This window comes from Lacerta agilis, chromosome 15, assembly GCF_009819535.1.
Source record: "Lacerta agilis isolate rLacAgi1 chromosome 15, rLacAgi1.pri, whole genome shotgun sequence".
Taxonomy (NCBI): domain Eukaryota; kingdom Metazoa; phylum Chordata; class Lepidosauria; order Squamata; family Lacertidae; genus Lacerta; species Lacerta agilis.
The window spans coordinates 6,362,126-6,382,551 of NC_046326.1; the positions used below are offsets into that span (position 1 = coordinate 6,362,126).

The 20,426-nt window shown below is 45.0% G+C and overlaps 1 protein-coding gene across 1 annotated transcript in view; it reads left to right on the forward strand.

Annotated features, from left to right (window-relative positions):
• Positions 1-20,426, forward strand: part of LOC117060279 (G protein-coupled receptor kinase 5-like) — a 70,542-nt gene that overhangs the window by 1,110 nt on the left and 49,006 nt on the right. The window contains exon 2 of the mRNA XM_033172492.1: positions 1,172-1,321. Within this exon, the coding sequence (XP_033028383.1) occupies positions 1,172-1,321 (150 nt within the window). The remainder of the gene's footprint in view (positions 1-1,171; positions 1,322-20,426) is intronic.

Consider the following 20,426-nt stretch of genomic DNA (forward strand, 5'->3'; position numbering starts at 1 on the left):
TCCTTCCACCCTCCATCCAGGCAAGCAAGCAACAGGCACTATGTTTCAAGGACATGTTCCAGCTAGACAAAAGCACATGAGAAAGGTGAGGATCAGGGCTGGTGAAGCAAGATGTGTCCTGCTGCGGAGTCTCTTGAGGACCAGACAGACCCGTGTGTGTGTGTGTGTGTGTGTGCGCGCGCCGAGCTTCTCATTCCCCCAACCTGCACCTGACTAGTGTGACCTCGAAGGGAGAGCCTTTCGCCGGCGATTGCCTTGCCTGTTCTCCACGCGGGACGCTCTCTGCGCTCAACCCAACGACGGCGAACTACATTTCCCAGGATGCACTGGAGCGCAAAACTTTTGCACGCTCTCTCTCTCTCTTTTTTGGAAGAAGGTGGGTAAAGGAGGTTACATAAGTCCTAGAACGTTGACACATCGCTGCCCCGCCCCCGGGGGAGCGACGTCACCGGCCCGGAGCCCCGCCCCCGTGGAACGTTTTGTAGCCAGTTTCAGATTGCTACAGTCGCGCTCCCGTCCATGCTATTTCCTGCTGCCGCTGGGGGGGTGGAAAGATTCCTGCGCTCTTGCTCGCCGTCTACCCCCGCTGCAAAGCCAGATCCTTGCGTGGGGGGCCCCCGGATTCCTTAGCCCCTTAAGCAAAAATAAATCCTGCTTGCGGGGGAAACGACGTACCGAGCTTCTAAACTGCGCCTCCACATCACAAGGACTGGACTTAGGGTCTCTCCGTCTCCTATTCCTTCCCCCCCCTTCCCCCATCTGGGCATGGTGTGCCGGGGAGGGGGGTGAAGGGGATTTTCCTCAGCGCTGCTGACCCCCTCCACCCCCCAGCCCTACCCCGAGAGGTTTTTTTTTTTTTTACCGGCGCCGGAAAGCCTCCTTCGAAGGGGAGGGGGGCGGTGAGCGAGGGAAGGGATCCCTGGATCGCATTGCATTGCGGCTGTTGCTCCTAGGAGGAAAAAAAAAGGCTTTGCTTCTTTTCGTCCAGCCTTTGCCCGCTCCTTCACCCTCCCCCTTCCCCATTTTCTCTCCACTCTTTTTTTTTTTAATCATCTGTTCGATTTCGCCTCGGAAGGAAAAGGAATATGTATATATATATGAATGACTACGCTGCCTTGAGGACTCGGATGCTGGCGGCCTCTTTTTAAAAGGGAAAAAAAAAAATCACCAGGAGGCGGGGAAAATCACCTTGCAAAGGATCTGGAAGAAAACAGCTGCCCCCTTCTTCCCCCTCGTTTTCCTGCCGCAGCATCACTCAAGCTGGAGCATTATGGAGCTGGAGAATATTGTGGCCAAACAGTCTTGCTCAAAGCCAGAGAAGGTAAGAGATTTTTTTTGGGGGGGGGGCGTGTGGTACAGGCGTGTGTCTTGCTCCCGGGCGAGCAGCGGGGAGGCGGCTCGTCTCCCCTTTCCGCGTTTCTCTCTTGTCTTCCCCCAACCCAGAACTGGCATAATGGTTTTAGCAGAAAGAAAGTTGGGCTCTTGTCTCCGGCCGTTCCTGTGTAGCGATCGGGGTTTCCTTGGTTTCCCCGGAGCGCCCAGAGAAAGAGTGCGCGCTCGTGGGTGTAACTTTGTGTCGGTGCAGGTAAGGTCGTGCCCAGAGGTGGCAACTGGTCCAATGGAGCTTCATGGCCGAAGAGGGATTTGAACTCTGGCCTAGGCCAACAAGTGGAAGGAGGGGAGCCCAGGGGGCATCTTCAGGGAGCAGGTCCTGAATGGTAGACCAGCAAGAATTATTTTGCTTCCTAAATGAAAATGGCCAGAGAAAGGAGCTACTGCCTTCTTTGTGGAGTGAGATCTTAAATTAGCAGTAAGCATACTAATTTAGAAGTAGGCTTCCTGGAGTTCAGTGGGGCTTATTCCCAATAAGTGTGTGCAGAATCATAGCCTAAATGCTGCGACCATTATGGTAATTTAGCAGCTTTTAAAAAGGGGGGTGGACTCTGTTTTATATTCCAGTGCCCCCTCATTAGTTTTTTTAATTATTATTAATGGGGATAGACTAAATTTTGAATTTGCCTGAGGGTTCAAATCTCTCTGCAGCCAAGGTCCTGTGTTTAGGCGTTAGGCTAAAGTGCAGTCTCTTAGCCATCTGTAAAATGGGACTTTTAATCATAGTCTGTCTTATTATAATGCTTTGCAAGGAAGGGCAAAGTAAAGAATTTGGACATTGAAAGCATACATCATCATCATCATTACTTCTACTACTAAAGATGCTTTGGACTTTGAAAGCACACATTATTACAGTATTATGGTTATTATTATTATTTAAATCATCATCATCATCATCGGTGCCCTTACTGGGCATTTTTTGCAAATGAGAGCAAGGAATTGCATCTCATTTTGGGGCCCACATGGCACACTGCACCAATTTCTGGATCAGTTATAGAGCAACTGCTCTGCGTGCAGAAGGTCACAGGTTCAAGCAATTGCTGCTAAAGTATCTCCAGGTGGGAGAGAATCCTGCCAGAAGGCATGGAGAGTCACTGCCAGTCAGTGTAGATAATGCTGAGCCAGGTAGATCAATGGTCTGACTCAGTATCCATCAGCTTCCTATGTTCATGCATGCTGCCAGGGTTTAAATGTCATTGGGTATAGGCAGGGCACATGCTTTACACAGATGAGGTGTGTTTCAGATGCTTCAAACTGGTGCTGATGAATGCAATGAAAATAAATTCTAAATTTCTCAGATAAATTGTGTCCAACACAGTAAATACTGTGTATATCTCTCTCTTTGTATATGTGGCCATTTGGTGGTTAGCAATGGAGATTTCACATAGCTCTGCAAGTCAGAACTACCGGTATGTTGCCACTTACATGAGTGAGCTAAATACTACCATGGCAATTAGACAGAAAGCTTTACCTGATGCTCACAGCTCTCTCTAAAATCTTGGCATATTGGGACAGAGAGTGTGTGTGTGTTACATTTGCAGAGCCCTTTGATTATTCCAAGATAAAGAAAAATACCTAAATCACAGGGAAACAGGTGCTGCAAGCTTTATCTTTACCTCCTCAACATTGGTATTAATCTTCTTCACCAAGATGCAGCAACACAAGCATGTCAATTTGATCTGAGTATCCATGCTTCAGCAAACTTGCTGCATTGGTCATGTTGATATGTGTGGCGGGTCTGTCGGGATAGTGGGATTGTTCTTTTTCGGCATGCTCAGGGCAAATTCGGAGGAAGCACACCCCTCTGGTACAATGAGAACATTTTCTTGACCATTGGAATGAATGGGGCATATGATGCAAATGTAACTCATTACTGAAATAATGGTTGTCCCTACATAACCTTTACGAAACAGAATATAAAGCAGTTCCAGAATTCCTAAAGGTTTTGTAATTGGGCTTCAGGCCTCTTAGAATGACTAATTTTGTTGGGAGTCAGAGCCATAAGTTCTGTCTGGTTACAGTGTTTCTGAAACAAGGAACACATTTTTTTCCAGGTTTGAAGGGCACTTTCCTTGGAAAGCCAAAATTTAATCCAGGTGGGAAGCATGTTGGCAGAATGCAAAGCGATTGGAAGTGGTGGCCTCTCCAATGGGGTCCTGCCCTGAGTTAGATGTGTGAACAGGGAATGACGGAAGCCAACTTGTGCCAAGCCAGGCCACTGAGCCATCCAGTCTCATATTGTCTATGTTGGGGGGGGGGCAACACTTTAGCCCTCCAGATGTTGTTAGACTACAACTCCCATCTTCTCTGACCCTTGATCATTCTGGCTGAGGCTGATGGGAGTTGAGGTCCAAAACCAGGAGGCCACAGTTATTTCCCCCTTGTCCACAGTGACTGGCAGCAAGTCTCCAGTATTTCAGACAGGTTTTTATCAGGCCTATCTGGAGGTGCCAGAGATTGAACTTGGGACCTTCTGCCTACAAGACAGATGTTCTACCACTCAGCTATGGACCTATCCTTATTTGTTCTAAGCAAATTAGAGATTTCATAGGACTGTCGGTAAGGCTGTTCCATGCCCGCCCATTTGGCAAATGGGCAATATTGTTTCAAGAATGTTTCATGAGCAACACATTTCCTATGCAGCTGTCACTTCCATGGAGGAAATTGCTGTAGCTAATGTGGCTGATTCTCTGAATATGCAAACAGTGGGAAACCTTGACCAGCAAAGATCACACAATAGGTACACACTGTAAAATGGATGTGAGTGTGTGAGAGAGACATGCACCAGGTGCAGTTTCATCCCCTGAAGTGATACAACCAGTTTCAACCTTCCCAACCATTCTAGCCAATCTTAGAAAGGAGGGAGCAAGAGAACAGCCAAATCTTCTTCTCAACCACCTTTGGAGGGAAAAGTAGTGTAGCTGGGAGGTTATCAAAGACCTCTAAGAAAGCTGCAAGGACTGTATATGCAGAAAGTCCTAGGTTCAATCCCATACATTGCCAGGTAGGGCTGCTGCCAACCTGTGTAGATAATGCTGAGCTACATGAACCAATGGGACAAGGCAGCTTTTATCTTCCCACACAAGAGTGTGCCCTGAAAGGGAATGGATCTATGTGCCGACATGCTAGAGGCTGCCACTGGCTAACACTCGTGTTGCCTTGCAAATAGGAGGATTGGATTCCACTCTGTCCAAACCTGCATTTAAATCTAGTTTAAGAAAGCCATTGTGGCATAGGGAATAGTGTTGGATTCGGAAGGCTGACTGCATGATACTGGGCCAATCTCCATCTCGCAGCCAAGCCCCACTTAAGGGGGATGGGGGGGGGGGTTGTGAGGATAACATGGAGCAGGACACCCAGCCAAGTGTGCTTTCTTAGTTCCTCGATAACTATCCCAAGGATGCACTGAAATGAATGTGCTTAGCTGTCTCCTTGGTGATGGAAAGCTACAAACACATCGGCTGTAGGATCGAGCTTTCTGCACAGTGAGAATAGCCTCCACACCATATTTGAAAACTGTAGCCTATGTTTCCCCCCTCTCCGTTCATTTAAAATGAATACACCATGTATGCCTGCAGCTGCAAACAGAATTTTGAGCAGGAAAGTTTTTTTTCTTGAGGTATTTAGTGAATAGTTCTGCGCAAAAGAGTTGCTGTCATTAGGGCCTGGAAGGAATTTGCCTCCTGAGTGGTCCTGAGTTGGCCAGCTTTTAGCTGGGCCCTTAGCTGTTTCCTCACTGCCCAACTTGTTCTATACATTTAGAGCACTATTATACCACTTTAACAGTCCTGGCTTCCCCCAAAGGGAAGTATAGTTTGTTAAGGGTGCTGCAAGTTGTTTCCCTCTCAGTTCTCAGAGTAGTTTATCCATCCCTCTTCTCAGGCACTTCTGGGAATTGTCACTCAGCTAATATGGATTCCTTAGCGCCTATTGGCATGCGTCTTTGATCACTTGGCGGTTTCTTTTAACTAAAGCAAATGGTTAAATTTCCATTGGAACACAGAGCTGTATATTTCCCCTTCTCTCATGAAATAGGCTCAGAACGTGGTCATTCTTGAAGTTTTATTTTCCTCTCTGCTCATCCTGTCACTCTCAATGCCATTGGCTGGTCTGCTGTGATATAATAATAACTGAGAAAAGCCTCTCGGCCGATCTTAAGACATGGGCAGGCTGCTACAGGGGCAGACATTCCTCAAGGAATTAGGTTACACCAGGGGTAACCCATGTGGGGGTGGGTCTTTCCTTTCTCGACCACATGGTCCCTGACCATTGACCATACTTGCTGGGAATGATGAGAATTGAGAGCCCAAATCATATGGAGGGCAGAAAGTTAGATACCCCTGGGTTTTAAATATATATACGTATGTATAACCCAGCCGTTCTGTTGCTATATCCACAGTGTTAAACAATACAGTGGAACCTCGTTTTTGGAACGTAATCCATTCAGGATGACCGTTCGACTTCCAAAAAGTTCGAAAAACGAGGATCAAAGGTCTGGCTGCAAAGTCGGGGGGGGGGGATGAAAAACGCTCCTCAGAAGCCGTTTGACTTCTGAAAATGATTCGAAAATGGAAGCATTCGCTTCCGGGTTGTCGGCGTTCGGGTTCCAGATTGTTTGGCTTCCGGAGCATTCTACAACCGAGGTTCCACTGTACACACAGGTTTCTTGTGGAAACGAACAGCAGTAAAGCAAAACAGTGCAATTTCCTCTTAGGAGTCATGAGTTGTGGACAACAAATTGTGTAGGTTCTTGTCCTTTATGCCAGGCTCTTTATGGCAAGGTCTACCCCAGCCTTTTCAAGGTTTGTAGGGACATGTGCAGGAGTAAGTTAACACAAGTTTCCAGGTACTGGTATGTTCACACTTCCCTTTCCCAAGGCCAGTCATTTTTCAATGGTGTCTCCCTGTGTGTGGAATGCTCTCGCCAGAGAGGCTCGCCTGACACCATTGTTACTTGTCTTTAGGTGCCAGTCCACAACATGCCTCTTTACCCAGGCCTCTGGCTATTAAATAATCTATGGCCTGGTAAATCTGGACTGTTATTATGGTTATTTTATTATTATTATGCTGTGTAAATTATGTTCTTAATGTTGTATACTGCCCTGGGTTCTTTGGATAAAGGGTGGTGTATAAATCAAATAAATAAATAAAAATAGTAGTCCCAAGTTGGGTTCAGCAGCAAAGTCCTGTCCTTGCAGGAATCCAGATGTCACTGTTCCACTTAACTTTGCCCCCCCCCCCCCCATGGCAAAAGGAAAGGAGCAGCTGCCCCACATAGAATAAAGTTGAAACTGGTTGGTAGTAGCTTGTGGGCAACTGAAGGAAGTACTTACTTGCCACGACACAATGTTGATTGTCAAAGCAATTCACATTTCTTCTAGATGTGGCGATTGTCAGAACTGAGTGTGTGTGTGTGTGAGAGAGAGAGAGAGAAATGAAGGCACAGGTACCAGATATTGTTCTACAATGAGCGTAACCTTCATAAATGAGAGTGGTAAGATCCTGTGGGATCAAGTTGTGAGAGTGCTGCTGCGCTCGGGTCCTGCTTCCCAGCTTCCCACAGGCATTGGGTTGGCCACTAGGAGAATGGGATGCTGACCTATGTGGGCCACTGGCCTGATCCTGCAGACTCTTCTTGTGTTTCTGGGTTAATAGTCTGCCCTGGTGTAAAGGGTTTTCCTATGCTCCTTAAGTCTGATCTGCTGAACTGATTCCAAATGAAACCTGGAAGTTTTTCATTTTTGTTTTATTCTGTGGCCGTCTTCCCACCAATATTCACTATTCTCCCCACCCCACACATCCTTCCCCACCCCCACCCCAGGCCCCTGGTGTTAGCAGTGGGATGAGACCCCTCCCTGTGCTAAGCGAGGGTTTTACTCTGTTGAAGCTGACTCAGATAAGGATCGAAAAAGACCTGCACTCTCCAATGCCCTAGATGTAATTCCATTAATTAATTTGCATTGCCATTTTATTCATAGTAGTGAGTTATATTCTTCCCAGAGGAGCACTCTTAGCTCTGCTCTCTTGGTGGCCTGCAAATATCTGTACAGAGCAGCATAACTGGAGTGAGGATTTCTGTGCTTTGCTTTTACCTTTTTTAGGGTGGGAGAGGAAGGCCTCAGGAGATCACCGTGCAACGAAATACATCAACAGCCCTCTCTTTTATTGACGTCTCATGCATATCAATAGCTGTCTGTGTGGCATACAGACACCTTTCCATATAATGGAGAGTTTTTAGATTGTGATGGGGTGAAACAGGGGTAGGGAACCTTTTTAAGCCTGAGGGGTATATCGCTTCCTAGGTGACCTTCTGAGGGACACAGGCCCATGGTGGGTGTGGCCTGGAGCAAAAGGGGGTGGAGCAACTACAGTGGTACCTCGACTTACGAAGATAATCCGTTCCGAAGGCGCCCTCGTAAGTCGAAATCTTCGCAAGTCGAAGGCGCCATCTCAGAACGGAAAAAAAACTTCGCAAGTCGAAAAAACCGCATTGAAAACATCGTAAGTCGAGGTATCGTGCCACCGCTTCCCCTTCGTAACTCGAAAATTTCAGGCAGTTCGGGAAGAGCCATAGTTCAATGGTTAGAGCATCTGCTTTCCATACAGAAGGTCCTGGGTTCAGTCCCCAGAATTTCTAGGTAGGGCTGAGAAGAAAAGTTTGGATTACCAGTAGATATTCCGCTTTATCACTACCCGAAGGAGTCTCAAAGCGGCTAAACACTCTGTGAGGTGAGTGGGGCTGAGAGACTTCAAAGAAGTGTACTAGCCCAAGGTCACACAGCAGCTGCATGTGGAGGAGCGGAGACGCGAACCCGGTTCCCCAGATTACGAGTCTTCCGCTCTTAACCACTACACCACACTGGCTCTGAAACCCTGGAAAGTTGCTTACCAATCAGTGTAGACAATACTGTACTGAGTTAGACGGGCCAATGGTCTGACTTGGTGTAAGGCAGATTCCTATGTTCCTATGCACAATTTACCCCAGTATATGCAGTTTTGTTACTTGGCTGAAGAATTGCATTGCAAAGTTGGGAGAAGTGTGCATTTTTAAGGCTGCCTGTGTTTCGGTTTGCATATTGCTTTGGAAAATGGGAAATGGGTAGGTTTGCCTTTAAATTTCTCCCCCGGCTGCAGTCCATAGACCAGCCCTGAAACTCCTCCAAGATGGTGCTCTGTGTCCCACGGTGCTATTCCTGCCGGCATTTCATAGGATGGTACTGCCAGCTGTCCTCTCTCTGTTCTAGCTCAAAGTCCATATTGAGCCTCCTGCTTTCCATCTGCTTTTGGATAGACGGCCCAAGAGGAAGTATCATCCTTCAGAACACATAAGCAGATAATATCCCCTCTCTATTTCCCCTGCTTTAAAGACTAAAGGCTGCATGTCGTGAATAGTCCTAGAGACAGAGTCATGTATACCTTGTAACCTCTACTGTATTTTGTTTTCTTATTGCATTGAAATACTGCCTTTTCTCCATGGATGCTCACAGCGCCGTGTGTGATTCCTCCCATTTACAACAACCCTCCGAGGTAGGTTAGGTTCAGAAATGGTGACTGGCCTAGTGAGTTTTATGACTGAGTGAAGGTGTTTTGTGTGTGTGTGCAGTTGGACACAAAACACAGAGTTTAGGGGGAAATGTGCCGTTGGAAAGCTGGCAATGTGCAATTTGAAAAATGGGAAATTTGACACATTAGGCGTATGTGTTTATTAAGCATTTTAATGACACGCAGGTACAGAGATTATATAAGGGAAGAATCCACTCAGTTTCCATGCATAAAGCGAATTGCCAAACCATATTAACCAAATTTTATTTGGGGCTGGAACTTCCTCTTCTTCACCTTCATCTTCAGGCAGTAATGCTCTGTCAGGACACCTGTAAATACCCTTAAAGTACTCAATTCTTTTGCACCTGTTAGTTACTGAACTAAAGCAGGTTCATAAATGAATCATCGCTGTATTGTAGATATTAGATAAGACCGACTCCTATGGAGAAACCACCACTGATGCAGGCTATAAGCACACTTTGGGTCTAGTCAGCTGTTTTATTAGTATTAGTGTAGGGGAATTTCTGCTTGGTGGGGGTTTGAACCCTGGTTTCTCAGGTCCTAGTCCTCCACCACTAATTGCTATATCACACTGGCATGAGAATGGCTGCCATTGTTTCTTTTCTGCCTCCCTCTTTTCTGGCTTGCCCCCAACTATTGGTGAATCAATCTTCCTGTATTATCCTAGAATTTGAAAAGCTCCCTGGCAAAATTGCAATAGGGTTTCTGCTAGTACATCCCTGTCCCGTTCTGCCAAGTTGCTTCCAGACCTTTTGATCAATTCGCTCACCTAGTTCTGTTTATATCCTGCCCTCTCCTGGGGGCTTTGGCCGGGTACCGTATTGAGATGCATACAATACAAGTAAGATAGCTAGTGACCTAAAAGTGCCACTACCTGCTTAATGCAAACTAACAAACGTTCTAGCTTGGACTGGCATTTAATGGGTTTCCACCTTGCTCCATGTACCCCTGAAAACTGTTCATCTTCGAACGTTTACTATCATTAACTTTTATTATAAGAAACAAATCACATTCTCCTTCTCAAATTGTACAGCATAAAGACATTGGAACCTCAGGCCTCTCCATCAGGCGCTCAGTACTATCCCCCTGCAATGCTGAACCCTGAGACATGTCCCTAAACAGCCAAGCTGCAACCCCTCTTTTTAAATTTTTAATAGTTTTTATTAAATTTTCAAATTATGCATTTCAACATAAACATTCTACACAATGCCATATATCCATTGACTTCCCTTCTTCTTTCATGGGTCATTTTCCTTATCTATCATTCCTGCATATTTTACTGTAACAATTTTAGTCAATTTTCCAATTTATATCTTTCAGTTGTTAATCATGCTGTTGAGTTTATCATAGTGCTGCCACTGTTTTCAGTTGTGCACGCTTATTTTTAAATAACCAGCAAAGGTTTTCCACTCCCCTTTAAATAAGAATTCTTCTTGTAATCTATAAATTAAACCTGCTAATTCCGCAAATTCTATAATCTTAAATTGCCAATCTTCCTACTTGGGACTTCCCACACTTTCCATCTTTGGGCTAGCAAAACTCGAGCCGCTGTTGTTGTGTATGTAAACAGATTTCTGCGACATCTGGGAACTTCAGTTCGAACTATTCCTAACAAAAAGGCTTCAGGTCTTTTTGGGAAAGTTGTTTTGAACATTCTTTTCAACTCCTTATTAATCATCTCCCAATATTCCTTAACCTTGTTACACGTCCACCACATATGAAGAAAGGTTCCTTCCATTTCTTTACATTTCCAACACATATCTCATTCTGCTTTATACATCTTAGCCAACCTACTTGGGGTTAAATACCATCTATGAATCATTTTCATATAATTCTCTTTCAGTGTATAACATGCAGTGAATTTTAAATAATTCTTCCAAAGTTTCTCCCTGAGGTTTAAATCTATGTTATGCCCTATATCCATTGCCCACTGTGTCATAGAAACTTTAACTAGCTTGTCTTTTGTTTCCCATTCTAGTAGTAGGTTATACATTTTAGACTATAATTTATTATTCCATAATAACTCTCTTTCAAGGCATCTGAAGACACGTGCATGCACACGAAAGCTCATACCAAGAACAAACTTAGTTGGTCTCTAAGGTGCTACTGGAAGGAATTTTTTTATTATGTTTTTCAAATTGTGAGCTTTGGTCCATAAATCATTTTTTTTCCTTGGCCTGTTTTAAACAATCAAATCCGGTAATTCATGGTACTGTAACCAATCTGTAATTTGCTCCTTACTTCTTCCATTGGTTTCAACCTGGGTTCACTACCTGTAAATTCCAATAAATCTCTATACGTCGACCATTTCCTATCCATATTCTCTTAATTTTGATTGCCTCATGGGGGATAACTATAAAGGTGTTTTCCTTTCCAACAATTTTTTTTTATTTCTCCCAGACTCTATACAGATTTCTCCTAATAATGTGATTCATAAAGCTTTTATAAATTTTTGCTTTCCCATACCAAAGACATGCATGCCAGCCAAACTTTAAGTTACGGCCTTCTAAATCTAAAATATATGTGTTTTCCAATACAATCCATTCCTTTACCTGGCGCAAACAAGCAACCTCATAGTACAATTGTAAGTCTGGTAGGGCAAAGCCTCCTCTTCTTTGTATCAATCAAAATTTTATGTTTAATTTGCGGCTTTCCCCCCTGCCAGACAAATTTAGAGATATCTATTTATCATTCTTTGAGACAACTTAAGTTGTTGACAATCAGGATTGATTGGAATAAAAAATAACATCTTAGGTAATGCATTCATTTTAATGGCTGAGATTCTACCCAGTAGGGAAAGCTTCATTCTTCCCCATACTTCCATCTCCTTCTTAATCTCTTTCTACAGTTTAGTATAGTTATCTTGAAATAGAGCTGCAATCCCTCTTTTGCCTGGCTGTCATGTGTCCTTTAACTGTGTTGGGGAACTGTGATGCTTGCCTTGATGGAAGCAAGGCGTGAGGGTAGAAATTTGAGACTTTTGTGCAGATTGAATGTAGCTTACGGCCCCAAGGATTATGGTATGTGGCCCTCCAGGGATTGCCCATAAGGGAATGAAGCCCTTGGGTGGAAAGAGCTTCTCCATCCCTGTTCCACAAGTGCAAGAAAGGCCTCTGTCCCAGTTTAGTGCATGGACTGAATGCTCACAAAGTTGGCCCCTCTAGCTCAAAGGAGCTCCAAGGTTTAGAGGTCAGCTGCTGGAAAGCAGCCTGCATCTGCAGAGGCCTGCTTTCATGCTCTGCGCAGGGAGCTTCCTAGAAAGCATTCGGCTGCCCACAGAGGGGAACCGGCTGCTGGACAAGCTCAACCTTTGGTCTGAGCCAGCAGAGCTCTTTGTTTGAAGCTAAGGTCTTAAACCAGGGGCTCCTAGCTGGTGGCTCCCCATGTTGTTGAACTGCATTTCCAGGATCCCTGATCAGTTGCCATGCTGGCTGGGGCTGATGGGAGTGGGAGTCTTAAGCAATGCATTTATGGGGGAACAGGCTCCTGGGGAGCCATTGTTCCTCGCTCTCTTACTCCAAATGAGGGAGCAATTGCATGCATGGAGGGTTGAGCTGTTGTCTCTCACAGACATTTGGGAGCTACCGCCCTGGCACTAGAGCAGAGATGGGGAACCTGTGGCCCTCAGATGTTGTTAGACCACAGTTGCCATAATCCCCAGCCATTGGCCGTGGAAGCTGGAGGAGTCCAGCAACATCACAGGGAAGCACCACCCTGGTTTAAGCCATTGATTTGGTTTTTTTTGTTTCTCCCAGAGAATCTGTACAGGTACCTTGTATCTCCCAGCAGCTCTGAGCATTTGAAGAGGGTGTGAGGGTGAGCGGGTGTGTGTGTGTATTCAGGAGGAAGGGTTTGTCTCTGCAGTACTTCCTCTCTTGTGGTAGCTTTGAACGCGAGCATGGCCCTGCGTGCACAGCTCCACCGCTAATGCAAAGCGCAGTCAGAGAGAGCTTCGCAATCGTGAGCAGGTTTGCTGATGTTAACCGACGCAAGAAGACTTAGGCCTTGCTGTTTCATGTGTGGCTTCACCTCCTTCCCCAAGTGACAGTTTTATTTTACATTCAACAGCCTGTCTGCTTCTAAGATCATCTTTGGCAGGACAGACAAAGGGGCTTCAAGTGTTTATAGGCTTTGTGGATTTCTCTCCATTCCCTTCCTCTCCCCCCCCCCTTTATGTATTTAAATTACACACAGACTGAACAGCAAGCAGATATTGCTAGTGGGAATGTGTGTCAGGGCTTGGGCTAAATGACCCTTTGGGTCCCTTCCAGCTCTACAATTTTATGAATTGCCCTTTATTGCTGGTGCATGGTGGGAACTCAAGAACCCCCCTCCTCTAGTCCAGGCATGTCCAAAAGGTAGATCGTGATCCACTGGTAGATCATGGGGCGTTCCTGTAAGATCCTGGGTGACCTCTGGCCCATCAACCATCTCCTTACAAAAAAAGCAAAGAAACCCAATTTCGGCTTACTAAAAAAAAGCTCAACAGCTTTGGCTTCCTAAAAAAAGCTCCACAACTTTGGGTAGATCACTGCCAGTCTTTTTACGACAATGGGTAGATCATTGCCAGTTTTTTTTATACTGTGAGTAGATTGCAGTCTATTGGGAGTTGGACTTCACTGCCTTAGTGGGGGAACCTTTGACCTTCCAGTTATTGTTGAACTACAACTCCCATCAGCCCTAGCGAGCCTGCTAGGGCTGATGGGAGTTGTAGTTCGACAACATCTGGAGGACCAAAGGTTTGTGCATCCTTGCTTTACTGGCATTCACATCACTTTTGGATCAGAGCAACGGAAAGCCGCCCTCCAGCATAGTCAGCACTTGGAGAAGTGTCGATGTGAAATGTCACCTCCCAGCTCCCATCTGCTTCATGGGTGTGTTCTTGGTCATAACCATTCTTGGCTGCTGTGCTTCTGCGTGCAAGTCATCGCTCTAACAGGCAGTGGAACAACCATTTGGCTTGTGGGAGTGGAGTGCAGGGGAAGTGACTGGATCCTCTTCTGTCACCGGTTTATGAGCTACGTTCTGGCGGGAGGGCCTGGGTGATCTTGGCAACCGGTTGTATTTTGCTTCACATTTGCAACAGGGAAGGGTTGCCTGACATGCTGCGGGAGGCAATAAATCCTTGGTAACTGTAGCAAGCAATTAGCCACCACATCACTCTGATTGAGGCTGGATTAACTGTGAGGCTAAGGAGGCTGCAGCGCTCAAACCAAATTGGGGCCTCGACTGTCGCGAAATCATGCTGTGGTTGCATTGGCAGATTCCTGGCATTCCTCCGAGACTTGAACTTTAAACATCCAGGCACATTGCAGCACGAAAGCCCTAGGCAGATGGACATCCAGTCAGGGAAACAAGGAGGTGGGGATTGCACCCCTGGAGCAGCACTGGCATTTTGGTGTTTGAGGCGAATGAAAAAATGGCGCTGCTCCTCCCTCTTGGGAAGAAGGGGTGGGTGGAGATCTACATCAGGAACAAGCGGGGGAGGAAAAATTGACATCGAGATTGACTGCCCCGGGGGACCCTGTTGCCTGAGGTGGTCGCCTCACTTGGCCTTATGGTTGGGCCGGCCCCGGAGCACCCTTGATGAGATGGACCTGCAACATCAGGTTAAATGTTTCCAGTAAAGGAAAGCCCATCCCTTCTCAGGCAGTCTGTTCCACTGTTGAGCTGCTCTTAACTTTGGGAAGTTCGGGAGAGGGTTACCAAATTGTAGTCTGTGATCTATGAGCTGCTGTATGTCCACATCATCGTCACCATCGTTTTATTTGTGTGCCGTCTTACCATAGTTAAAACTATGCTCAAGGCGGCTTCCAACATGACAAGATTTAAATCATTACCAACATAACAAAAGTCATAAACAATAAATAGTAAAGGTAAAGGGACCCTGACCATTAGGTCCAGTCGCAGACGACTCTGGGGTTGCAGCGCTCATCTCGCGTTACTGGCCGAGGGAGCCGGCGTACAGCTTCCGGGTCATGTGGCCAGCATGACAAAGCCGCTTCTGGTGAACCAGAGCAGTGCACAGAAACACCATTTACCTTCCCGCCGGAGTGGTACCTATTTATCTACTTGCACTTTGACGTGCTTTTGAACTGCTAGGTTGGCAGGAGCTGGGACCGAGCAACGGGAGCTCACTCTGTCACGGGGATTCGAACCGCCAACCTTCTGATCGGCAAGCCCTGGGCTCTGTTTGGTTGTGTACCTTCTGATGTGTTTTAAACATAAATAAAACACATCAAAAGGTACACAACCAAACGGAAAACAATTTCCACATAAATCATAAAATCTAACACTAAAAATACATGAACTATTCATGTATTGATTTTTAATCCTTTAATTTCTTATATTGCATTTTGATCTGAATTCTTTGTAATGCAGTAAAATACAAGATAAGAAGGAAAAGCAGCAGAGAGCAACAAGTTTGCTTCTTCTTCTGATTGACCGTACACCAGATATTTGAAGACTGCTATTATGTCCTTCCCCTTAATCTTCTTTTATGCAAGCAAAATATACCCAGCTTTTTCAGACATTCATTTCTGGACCACAACCATCATGGGCATCCTCTTCTGGACATGCCAGTGTATCAATCTAATTCTTAAAACGTGTCTTCCAGAATCGAGCACAGTCTGTTTCATTCATTCATCATTTTATTTGTATGTTGTTTTCCAACAAAAGAAGTCATGCTCCAAGCAGCTTATAACAAAAGGAAACCTGGGAGAGCTCAGTCGGTAGAGCATGAGACTGTTAATCGCAGTGTTGCGGGTTTGAGCCCCACGTTGGGCAAAAGATTCCTGCATTGCAGCGGGTTGGACTAAATGATCCTTGTGGTCCCTGCCAACTCTACAGTTCTATGATTCTGTGAAACCAGAAATGCAGCTCAAAATCAAACCTTGCAGAACAGCATAATGAAGCAACACAAAGGCAAATACAGCAACAACATTTCAGTGCTATAAATATAACATTGCATTAGGAACATCCCAGCAAAAAATAGCAAAGGAGTTTGACAGTTTCACCTTGGTCCTAGAAACACCTCTCCCTTGATTTGCTCACAGTCCCTCCCTCTCCAGTCTTCCAAATACAAAGGATGGGGGAAATTGAAATACATTTCCCATTGTTGATCTTTACAACTCGGAGCACATATGCCTGCCTGTGTTTTCGTCTGAGGCACTTCCCTTGATCCCTCTCTGGAACGTGGCAGATAATTTGTGGGCATTTTGTTGTTGTCATGTTTCCAGAATTCCTAGAAAGGATAATCCGGTTAGGAAGACCGTGTAAGATAAAGAGGCGGCATCCAGCTCACAGTGGACCCACTGAAATGAATAAGCCGAAGTTAGTCCTGCCCATTAACTTCAATAGGTCTACTCTGAGTAAGGCTAGAATTGGCTAAAACCCAAAGTGTTTCTCTGACTTGTAAGTAGTTTGGCTAAGAGAAAGAGGACAGGGCTCGTGTACCTTTCAACAGTTTTATAAAAGAGCAAATTTCAGCAATGTTGCTTTTTACAGGAACACTTTCCTCTTCTTTCCCTTTTTTTCTTTCCAGTTTTAGCATTTTATTCCAAAATATATAGTTCTTTATAATATAGTATATATTATAGTATAGTATAGGAGGAAAACAAAAAAACAAGTATATCAGAGTAATCATACAATAGTAGTAAATAAAATAAATAATATAAGTAGTAGTAAGAGAAAAATATATAAGAAGATAAATGAAGAGAAAGAGGGAAAGATACATTTGCCTGCCTATTGCTCCCAGTTTTCCATGGTTATGCATTCCAGCATTTACAGTGTATATGACTTGTGATTTATTATCCCAATAGATGATAAACATACTTCATTTTGCAATAACAATTATATCAAAATGCTTACCTTCTCTCACCTTAATTATACTTCTTAATTTGACCACGTTTATTGCTTCCTGTATTCTCATATTCCATTTGTTTAACCTGGGAGTTTGAAACATACCCAGATTCGATGCTTCGCCTCTCCAACAAACATTCATTATTTGTTCATGTTTATTTTGATAAAACTCTGAAGATGTCAAATATCAATGAATTGTGGGTTTTTTAAAGGGAAAAAAATGTTAAGGTTGAAAGTTAACGTTTGTCACGGGACATGTTGCTTGCCATAACTGCTTTCGATGTAACGGAATCTCAGGATTCAGGGTGGCATCCAAAACACTTGTTCCATTACGCTTGCACAAGGCAACTTTCGCTGTGGCCATTCGCCATGCTTGCTGGTGGTGATGGAAGCTGTAGCTTCAACAACATCTGGAAGGCTAAAGGTTCCCCTCATCTGCATCTACATTTTTTTTAGCACTGCATTGGATACAACACTTTCATTCTCTCCCCATTTACAGTGGTACCTCTGGTTAAGTACTTAATTCGTTCCGGAGGTCCGTTCTTAACCTGAAACTGTTCTTATTTTTTTTTTAATAAGATTTATTGGTATTTCCACAAAAAAGAAAAACAACAAATAATAACAATCATTCTACATATAAAAGCAAACACAACAAACAACACAAATAACAATCAAAAACAAAACTAATACATACCTCACCCCAGGAACACATCAATCTATTAATTATGGTCTTATTTCGAATCTTATTTGGGGGACTTCCCCGTTCTCTCTTCTGCGTTCAATTCTAATTTACTTTAGTAACTTTGTAACTAGTTTAACAAATCATTCACCATTATTCTTAATCTTCAAATATACCTCTTATATCATTCAATTTATGAGTATCAAATAAACATCATATTGCAAATCTTAACTTCTTATATCCTTTTTCCCCTCTTAACTTAGTGTAACTATTGCTCTTATTACTTCTAATTCCTACCTTAAAATATTATAATCAACATTTCACCTCAGATCGTATAAATCTTTCGCCTTTTACTGAAACTGTTCTTAACCTGAGACACCACTTCAGCTAATGGGACCTCCCGCTGCCGCTGCGCCGCCAGAGCAGAATTTCTGTTCTTATCCTGAAGCAAAGTTCTTAACCTGAAGCGTTATTTCTGGGTTAGCGGAGTTTGTAACCTGAAGCATGTGTAACCTGAAGCGTATGTAACCCGAGGTACCACTGTATTTTCAAATGTATTAGCAGAAATAAATTTGCTCGTAATGTCACCGTACAGTTTGCTCAGTAACGTTTGTCTGAATATCGGTTGCTGGAGACCACAGCAGGGGAGAGGGCTCTTAGGCTCAGATCCTCTTGGCGGCTTCCCACCGGCATCTGGATTGGCCACTGTGAGAACAAAATGCTGGACTAGATAGGCCATTGGCCTGATCCAGCAGCCTCTTCTTATGTTCTTAATCCTGAGAACTAGAGCTCACCCCTCTCAGATCTACGATTCCCAGCACCCTTACATTTATCAGGGACGTGGGTGGCACTGTGGTCATGGCGTAGGAAGGGGGGTGCTGTGCGGCAAGAGTCTTATTAGCACAAGGGTGGAAGAATGAGGAAAGACAATGGCAAGAAAAACTGATGAGCTATGCGGAACTGGCAAAGTTAACATATAAATTATGTGAGAAGGACAACCGGGACTTCAAGGAAGACCGGGAACTTTTTACAAACTATTTAAAAAACCAACAAAAGGATTTTGACTCCTTGGCAGGTTTGAATAACACCCACAAATTTATTAGTAGAACATAGGATAGATAAGGTAATGATATGTACAATTTCACAAAATGCAGAGAATAATATGCATAAACAACCAGAGGGGGAGCTGAGGGAAGTCTTTGGAGGGTGGGAGAAGGAGGGTGGGTGGGGGAATGTAATTGGTTATATTGATTGATGATATGTCCTGTTTAAATTTGTTCAATAAAAAACTATTATTTATTTATTAAAGGAAGGAGGGTGCGGTGGGTGCGGAATGCTCCGCGTGTCATCACTGGGGGTGGCAAAAGGGCAAAAATATGTGTTTTTTTAAAAAAAATTGGGGCTCACGACACTTAAAAACAACAAACTTCCGTACCCCTTCCTACGCCACTGGCGCTGTGGTCTCAACCACTGAGCTTCTTGGGCTTGCCGATCAGAAGGTCGGCGGTTCGAATCCACATGACGGTGGTGAGCTCCCATTGCTCTGTCCCAGCTTCTGCCAACCTAGCAGTTCAAAAGCACGCCAGTGCAAGTAGATAAATAGGTACCGCTCCGGCGGGAAGGTAAATGGCTTTTCCATGCACTCTGGCTTCCATCAAGGCGTCCCGTGGTGTCAGAAGCGGTTGTCATGCTGGCCACATGACCCGGAAAGCTGTCTGTGGACAAACGCTGGCTCCCTCTGCCTGAAAGTGAGATGAGCGCCACACCCTGTAGTCGCCTTTGACTGGGCTTAATCATCATGGGGTCCTTTACCTTTACCTTTTACCAGTTGCTTGGGTGGGGGTGGGGGTATGATTCAAATGTATGGTATATGCACAGCCACAGATTCAAGCTGCTGTGGTTACAAGCTGCCTATTCTACAGGACACCAAGGCTTGCCTATTAGTTTTTAACTGAAACTCGATCCTTTTGGCTGAGGTTTGTCTGCAGTGGGACCCTCCTCCCCCCCTGCTGACATCAAGCTTGGTGGAGGCTGTCCTTCCTTCTGGCTCCTCAGTTCTCAGAGTGATGCTGGGACGTTCCTGAGGACTCAGAACATAGAGGGTTGCCATGTGCCAGGTTTATCTTGACATGCTAGGGATTGGCCCTGGGACCTTCTCCACGCAAAGCATGCACCCCGAGCTACGGTCTTTGCCCCAACTTGTCGGCTGGGTTTTTCCTTCTTCCTTCCTTTTGGTCTTTAGTTATGTGTGCTGCAAGCCTTGCCACTCAGACCTGGCTGTAGAGAACCAACTGGGTCTTGTGCCTGCCTTAGGCAAACATCAGAAAGGCAAACACTGCATGGGCCAGCTGGGCAGAGGCACCTGTGGCTGTTTATGCTTGTGGGGAGAGGTTTGCTGGCAGCTCTGTTGACTCTTCGCACAGCCCTGCATGGGCCAATTGCTTGTGTCTTACCCAAGTGGAAAGAGGTGGGGGCAAATAGAGAGCTTCCCTTAATCTGGGCTGGGAGGAGGTGAATGAGCCTCATCCTGAGGTCCGCAGGTGCTCTGGAAAGGGAACAGAAATGATGCAACACCATTTTTTAAAAGACAGCAGCTCTAGGCATATTGAACTATAAACATGTCCAGAATTGCTCTGTATAAAATGTGACTACCTGAAAATTGTCATGGATGTGAAGAGGCCTGTGGCTCCTGCTGCTTCCATTTCCCCATGCGAAGCCACTGGATTTACTCTGCAGCAGCTGTCCCTGCAAGTGTGATAGAGAGAGCAGTTGTGTGCACGTTCTGTTTGTACATTGCACATGTGTAGCTCCTCCCTCCCTCCCTCACCAGGGCACACCAGGATCTTCCTTTCAAAACTGAAATCAAATCAAGGAGGGGCAGAGAATAAAGAGTAGCAAGTGGAGGGAAACTGTTCCGGCATCATTTCCTCGT